Source organism: Pyxicephalus adspersus, chromosome 3, assembly GCF_032062135.1.
Source record: "Pyxicephalus adspersus chromosome 3, UCB_Pads_2.0, whole genome shotgun sequence".
NCBI classification, from domain to species: domain Eukaryota; kingdom Metazoa; phylum Chordata; class Amphibia; order Anura; family Pyxicephalidae; genus Pyxicephalus; species Pyxicephalus adspersus.
This window is the reverse complement of record NC_092860.1, coordinates 34239530-34247980: the sequence shown is the minus strand read 5'-3', so window position 1 is coordinate 34247980 and position 8451 is coordinate 34239530. Positions and strand designations below refer to the sequence as shown.

General features: G+C 38.8%; 1 protein-coding gene across 2 annotated transcripts in view; it reads right to left on the bottom strand.

The window, feature by feature from the left end:
* The window catches only part of DOCK8 (dedicator of cytokinesis 8), a 92425-nt gene extending 84295 nt beyond the window's left edge, over nucleotides 1–8130 (bottom strand). The window contains exons 1-2 of one of the 2 annotated variants that reach the window (XM_072404190.1): nucleotides 7556–8130; nucleotides 211–313 (exon numbers count right to left, since the gene is read on the bottom strand). In XM_072404190.1, the coding sequence (XP_072260291.1) occupies nucleotides 211–313; nucleotides 7556–7608 (156 nt within the window). In that variant the 5' untranslated portion in view covers nucleotides 7609–8130. The remainder of the gene's footprint in view (nucleotides 1–210; nucleotides 314–7555) is intronic. The other variant, XM_072404191.1, reaches the window with a different exon arrangement.
* Nucleotides 8131–8451: the final 321 nt, after the last annotated feature.

Genomic DNA, 8451 nt, shown 5'->3' with positions numbered 1-8451 from the left:
TAAACATGATGTACTCTGGTAAAGTTATTTTCAGGCCTTGCACGTAGGCACTCACATGATGAAGCCCAAATCCTTTATATCATGTGCATTTGGGTAGGTTTGCTGAGGATTAAACTTCTGGAGAATGAAACATCCATAGAAAAATGTGCCTCTTAATTCTCATGCATGAGTAAATACTGAAACTGAGTCAGTTAACCTGCTTATACTTACTAGCTGTAGGGAGGATGAAGTGGGTGTACTCAGACTGTGCTGATGTAAAAATCCAGGAGCACCATGAAGAGTGACATGTTTTCTTATTTCTGCTGAAGAATACCTGGATAAAATACAAAAAAATGTAATCTGATACATATCCTGCTAAAAAACATGTCAAGCCGGTCTTTTACAAACAATTACATGTCATGTACAAACTGATCTCAAAGTGACCTCAAGGTTTATGATTATTAAAGCAGCAGTCGCCCACCTTTCGGACCTCACAGACCACTAAATTCATGTTTTTAAATCCGCAAACCAATAATATGAGTATTTTTAAAACGATAAATAAATTTGTAAAATAATGATCTTCCTTATGGTACCTGGCAAGGACTGTGGAGGCTCTGATTTATTGATCAACTAACGGTTAATATTAGTTGCATTATCTTTGGTATTACTAAAGAAATGCAAAATATTTGTTTGCTTTCTCTCACTCATTATGGGTTTATTTCATTCCAATCTAAGACCAAACAAGAAATGATAGTTATCAAACTATTTAATGCGATTAAATATAACAGTTAAATAAAATACTCAGTTAAGGTCATACTTAACTATAAGACTATCAGGGAAATAAACAAATAAATTAAAACAATTGGATGAGAATCGGTAATCACGGAGTGAGGTGACTGTTGTAATGGTGGACACAATACTGAAGCGTACGGCTCGGCAACGATTGCCTTATAAAACTTAAGACTACACTGACATCACGCTGAGCCTCCCTTGTTTTTCTGTCTCTATTACAGTTCGTGAATTTAGTGCAATATAAAGGTGAAAATTGTCATTCAGATTATAAGAATTTATTAGAATTTTTTTTTTTTTAATAATAAAACATACAAATTGCATATAATGTTCAAATTTTTCTGTGGCCCACCAACACTTTCTTGCAGACCGCCAATGGTCCACAGACCTCTGGTTGGCAACCACTGTATTAAAGTATTACATTACACATAGGAATCACTAAAGACCTGCACCGTGAAAGCTGTGCCAAAAAAAATTATTGGTTTACAATGCCTTGTTCCGCACTGGGTCACTATGCAGTGGTGATCATCTTGTGAAAGGAGTAAGGCCTGGTCCTTGCTGCTTCCCCGATGACTGGTTAACTGATGACTGGTGTGGTTGTGATGAAGAAGAAGCAGGAGAAAACACATATTAGAATGGATTTAAAAAAAGATCACTGTGCTGTACATTCTCAGGTACAGCTTCCTCTCCAGCAAGGAGAACAGTGAGCAGAATGGAAGATCTTACTCCTCATTCACTAAAACTAGCAATCAGAAGCAGCAATGCCTTAGATGATTTCACACCTCCAATTTACAGCAATTATGCTAAAAATGTAAATCCAAAATGTTTATTTTAGTTTTGGCTTGGTGAAAATTCAAATCTCTGAGAGTTGTTTTTTGGTGTTTGTGTACATTTCCATTAACTTCCTGAAGAAGATGCAACCAGATGCAACCAGAAGCTTTTATTTATCTCCTAAAGTAAAGTAGACTACAGATGTCTATATAGAAGTGTCTGTATTAGAAGAATTCCCCCTGTTTTTCTGGGGACAACTGTAAAATTTTGAATTTTCCCTCATTTTCTGTTTTGGTGACTATGGTCACCAGTAACGAAAGATGGATGAATCTCCCCAAAAGGAACACTGAAACAAATTAAAGAGTCCAAGCTTTTCCCACTCTAACTAAAAAAAATGTTTAGCAAGAGATACACTTTAAAGTACAGGAGTGCCTAGGCACAAAGGGGAAATTTTAAAGATGCAATTTAGGCAAAATGAACTTTTCTATATAATCCCAAATCTTCACTTTTTGCATATATTAATACTTTAATACCAAGTTTGGAATTTTTTTAATAATGCACAGATTTAGGAATCTAAAAGTAATGTAATTGTGAAACTTTGAAGTATGGAAAAAGTTTGATTAAAGATGGATTTTCCCTTTAAGCTGCTCTTTGTGGTAACTGCCCGCGCCAGATAAACCACTAAGCAGACACAATGGAATTTTCGACAGATTCCCCATTGAAAGTATTCATAGCGCATGCATAAAGTGCATACATAAAAAGGATGAAGGAACTTTGTGTACAGAAATTTCCCTGGGCATGCAGAAAGAGCTCACATTTATGTTTAATATTATTGATTGTTTGTATGTATGTGAATATACAGTATTGGACAACACAACAGTTACCACTGATATTTGCTCATATTCACCTAAATGGTGCTTTACAAGTCATTTCTTATATTGTAAGTTCATGTGATGGGTTTCTTTACATTCTGTGTTGTAATGCTACATGTCCCACAGCATGCAAAGTACTTGTTTATTAAAAAATCTTAGTATTTAGTTTTCATTTATATTGCCTCTATTCCAACTGCAATACAGTATACTCTGTTTCTTGTTGCAAGGTGCGCCCTATTTCCCAATAAAGCCCCCCCAGCAGTTCTTTTTACCCTTTTTAGTTTTTATATATACATTTCACAGATTCAGGATGGTGACAGAATATGCAGGGTCCATGTGGTTCCATGTCTCCCTGTACTCATAGAATGTTCTCAGTCTTCCCAGTGAAAAGTATGGTGGGTGTCATTCAAACTGGAAGACCGGGGACCTCTAGTGGTGGAAAGGAACTATTGAGGGTACAGTGTCGGAGGGGTTGAGTAGTTTTCAAACCCGTTGTGACACCAATAAGGTTGAAGAAAGCAGGAAAAAAAAATAAAATATATAAAAACCAGCATAAAAAGAAAAGAAAACTACAGCTGCCCCATGTAAATAAACAAGACAGGTGGGTCTGTGTATAAAAACAATGTCAAATTCAGTTTTATCATAATTATCCTCATGCCTCTATATCAGTGGTCACCAACCTTTCCGACCTCATGGTCCAGAAATCTGGGCCGTGCATGCGAAGGGAGCCGTGTGTCACTCAAAAGGGGAGAAACGTCATGATGCCAGAACCAGCCCATTCTCCCATCGCAGGCTCAGACCTGCTTGCTAAACATCCTGGGGGGACAGTAGTGCAGGGCTGTGGACACAACATTTTTTGCGTCCACAACCCAGTGCTATAAATTACATATAGATACAGACAGTGACACAGGAGGAAAGGACCCTGCCCAGAAGAGCTTACAATCTAAGAGGTGAAATCTATAAGACATTTATAACTGTTGCTACAAGTTTATATTTTAATCATAACTGCTTGAACCAACCAACCGACCCTAGAAGTGGCAGTATTATTTGCTAGTAGTTATTCAAGTGCATTCTTCTAGAAGTGTACACACATTATTTGGCTAATATTGTTTAAATAAATTGTATTTGGTAATCCCTAAGTATTTGAGTTAATTGTTATTTGGAAAGTTAAAGCTGGGATAGTAATGATTCACATTGGTTTTCTCATGTTCCATTATTTACACAATTCTAAGTGTATTCTTAGTATATTTGCCATAAAATGTTGCATAGCTCAAGCAGGGTGTAAAATAGTTACACACATGTCACTACCTGTCATGGAGTTACAACTCAGTAGTTAAGTCAATAAGAAATATCTGACAGACACATAAGCTGGCTTTCAGAGGCGGTGTCATATTAACCCTCGTCTGTTGATTTGTACCTCTATCATCTCCTGGGCTTGTAGATCACAATAAACAATTTCTAGCACCCAAAAAGATGGACAATTAGAATCAAGGGTAACTGCAGTGTCTTAAAATTATTAAAATGGTATAAATGTGGAAACACAGTAAAAAAGGAAACATAGTGTGGAAATTCTGTGTGTGCATTGCAACAAACAAGAAGGAAGGTTTCACAAATCTCTTTCCTCTGCTAACCACAATCCTTCCCAAAAGGACCCAGTTGTGAAATGTCCTGTAATATTACCTACCTTGGTGATGGACAAGCCTTAAAAATAAAGACTGTAATCTAATATACATTACTACCATTGGAAACTCTTGCAGGATCTGTAATATTACCTATTGGTAATGGGCAAGTCTTTAAAACATAGAGTGTGCCCCAATAAATATTACTACAATTGGAAATTCTTGCAGTATGATTGTAAGAAGCAGAAGGGTTATACTGTTTTATATTATGTTTGTTTAAAAATGTTGTGTTGATATTAATCTTACAACCTGATTGTATCACAATCATAATGTAAAAGTGTACCTAAACCTCAAAACATAGCCATAGAAAATCCTAATATGTAAATTGTAACCAGATTACAGAAAGAACCCTGCAAAGTGTTTTTTTTTTTTCATTTCCTGTTGTGCTTGTTGTGTTACTCTGATAACAAATAAAGGGCAAGGCTTTTTAGATATATCTTAAAGAAGAGCTGAACTCTAAAAGCTGTGTCCAAAAAGACAGACGGGGCAAAAGACTAGTCTTAGTATTCCCTGTGGTCTCCTTGCAATAATAATAAACATAAAAAGTATACAATATATTTAAGTATACTTGTATACAATGTATACAAGTTCTTTGGGCTAATTTAGATCATTGCAGATAATATTGCACTTTTGTGTGTAAATTTGTGTTGCATTACAGAGCTATAGACAGCCAATAGAAATGAATGGGCAGGCCAGGCATCCCAACATGTTTTTAGAAGTGTAAGGACAACAGACCACTTTGGACTACTGTGCTGCAGTCCATTGCCTTGATGAATTGAGGAGCATATTCGATAAATAAATGTACATTACTAAAATGCAATGATCTAAACAGGCCCAAAAATGATCTCAGGATTTGATTAGACCTAATTGGTTTGTTTAACATTTCCATGTTTGCTATGGCTTCCCTGAGGTAGTTAATAGTAATTACCACTGAAAGCTGCTTAGATGTTGTGTGCCTAAATATAGTCTTAGTTACTGATATAAAGTGCTCTCAGTGGTTTCAGCCCGCGGAATAGAAGTCTAGTGTCACACTGACACACTTTCAAATAACTTGTTTTTAGGGAGATCCTTTGTTGGCCACCATTGTCTTTTAACATGACTAAGGTAATGTAAAGATTGTAAAGTGAAACCCCAGATATAACATATTTTGTTTTGACTGGATGGCTACTTAAATTATATTGTATTGACATGGTGTTATGGTTTGACAAACATACCAGAAATATAGATTTTCCCAAAATTTTTCTCAAAAGAACTGTCACTAGCATTGCTGTGACACCTTATTTTGGATTAGGTGTGTATGGAACTATATTTGCATGGTATACCCTTGAAGATCTGGCATCAGGAAGGTGCTCAATAGAAGTGGGAAATGCCCAATAAAAACATTTTTAATGCATGTGTGAAAAATATGTTTGTCTCTGTGTAGGATCTGCAAACTATCTAGCTCTTATTCGAAATTAGAAATGTATTAGCATCATACTGCCCACTGTCATACCCTCTGCATTCCTTCTTAATCTACTACCTCCTTTCCTATACATGTGGCCCAATGTCATATCACCTGCACACCTGCCCTGCACACACTGTCCCTGTCAAACCTTCCACAATTTTCTCCTCCATAATCTACACTGCTCTCCTGCACATGATACCACGTACCATACCCCCACATTCTTCTCCAGCAAATAATGACTGTCCTAATAGTCTCCACACTGCTCTTCTGCAAGTAATGCCCCTGGCCATACTTTCTGCACTGTTCTCCTGCATGTAAGTTTCTGTCCTCAACTCTCCACACTCCTCTCCTGCACATAACACATCATTCCTCCTGTACTTCTCTCCCTCACATACTGCCAACCTGATACAAGCCCACACTCCTTCTCCTGCACATAATGCATGCTGCCATAGCCTCTACACTTCTCCCCTGTCCATAGTGCCCATTACCATTCCCTCCACGCACCTCATTCCCTCTGTACTTCTCTCCTTCACATACTGCCCACCTGATACCCTCCACACTCTTCTCCTGCACATAATGCATGCTGCCATAGCCTCTACACTTCTCCCCTGTCCATAGTGCCCATTACCATTTCCTTCACCTGCCTCTCCTGCACATATAAACTCATACCCTCTGTACTTCTCTCCTTCACATACTGCCCACCCGATACCCTCCATATTCCTCTCCTAACCATAATGTCCACCTGATACCCTCCACACTCTTCACATGCACATAATGCATGCTGCCATAGCCTCTTCACTCCTCTCCTAATTATAGTGTCCCCTACCATTCCCACTCCTCTCCTGCACATAGCACCTCATACCTTCTGCACTTCTCTCTTTCACATACTCCCCCCACCTAATACCCTACACACTTCTCTCCTAACCATAATGCCCCCCTGATACCCTCCACAATCTTCTCAAGCACATAATGCATGCTGCCATGGCCTCTGCACTCCTCTCCTGATTATAGTGTCCCCTACTATTCCCACTCCTCTCCTGCACATAGCACCTCATACCTTCTGTACCTCTCTCTTTCACATACTGCCCACCCAATACCCTACACACTCCTCTCCTAACCATAATGCCCGCCTGATACCCTCCACAATCTTCTCAAGCACATAATGCATGCTGCCATAGCCTCTGCACTCCTCTCCTGTCCATAGTGCCCATTACCATTCCCTGCACACTCCTCTCCTGTACATAAACATGCTATCTAACCTACTTACACACATGACTATGGAATGATTATGACATGTACTCCTGACTCGCTCATTATCCCTCCCTCCTCCATAGAACAGAACAGTGCTGTGTGTACATATTGGTTAGTTCTATTCTTGCTAGAAATGACCAGGAAAGATCTTTTCCCACTACATTATTCTAATGTGTGTACAGAAGCATGATCTTCATACTAAACTTCTGCACACTGCCCACTGTCATACCCCCTGCACTCCTCTCAAGCAGATAATAGAACAGATCTTCAGCTTTATTTGTTATATCAGCAATCCTAATGCAAGTATTCCCAGGCAGATAATAACTCATTATTTTATTTTCTATAGTATTTCTTTAGTAAGTGACAAAGCTGACAGTATGGATCAGAGCTTATATAGGAGGCTGTGCCCTATAGGTGAGCTCTGTGCTCCTTCATTCCTCCCTAACTTGTGCCCAGGGGCCACTAAAATCCACACCAAACACACTGCACATGGATTACATTCTCCAACCTGGAAAATCCAATAATAAAAAACTCTTATATAATATAAAGGAAATGTGTAGAAACAAAAACAGTTCCCTGCAAACTCTGATAAAGTAGTTGTGTTTTGGTTGAGGCACAGCAAATATACAAAACAATGCAGCATACTGATAATATTATTATATTATATCATATATTATATAAATACAGTGCTGATCCCCAGTATAATGACAATGTGTTGGCAGAGGAGCAATGAATACTAAAGAAGAAGAATAGTTAAGGTGAGCCTTTACCTGTTGAGTTTTAGAGCGAATGCCCTCCTTTCAGCGCTGGAGAGTGAAGCCATGGAGGGTGATGTTGTGCCAGTGCTGATGTCTCCTTCATAGCTGTGTGTGCTATCAGTGAGCTGTCATTTCTCACTTCCGTATTCCCCTCCCTGCCCTTCTGCCACCCTGCCTGCCTGAGACCAGGGCTGGGGGAGGGATGCACAGCCTGCACGACTTCTTACAATCTCTTCTACACTTTCATTGGGATCTCCTTTTTTTTATCTTGCTCAAAGGTTGTCAACAGGATGAGCTCCATTCAATGTTTAAAATAAACTTATTTCCGAGTTTTTGGACCATCAGTATAAGTCATATCCGCAGATGTCAGCTGTCATCAAGGTTTATATAGATGATACAAAATCAGATGAGGAACTTCACTGTCCCACGTTGTAGATTGAAGGAATTTGCTCACACAGGCTTGTTAGGCTTAATCATGGTGAAATGTGACCCTGCATTGACAGGGGGTTAATCTGCTCTTTCAAAGTCTTCTGTTCTCATTCCCACATTCATTTATTAGTATTACAGTGTGGATGCAGGATTATTCAATACTGTAGTCCTGATCTTTGTTGTATTATTGTATAGTCACATAGAGTTACATCACTCCTCAATTTCCTGCTTTTGTCTAGAAATCTTTATGTGGCTAAACATGCAAAATGTAACTTCTGCTTTCACAAGCTGATGCAGTGCTCTCATATTTTCATTTTTTGAAAGCACTAGCTCTAAGCATGCCTTCCCCAGAAAACAAAACACTCCCCTATTATGCTGAGCCAGCATGACACCCCAATTCTATTTCTGGCTTGCAGAAACCCCAACACCCTCCCTAGATAGTAAGACACCCCAAGCCCTTCTCACAAGCCAAACGGGAG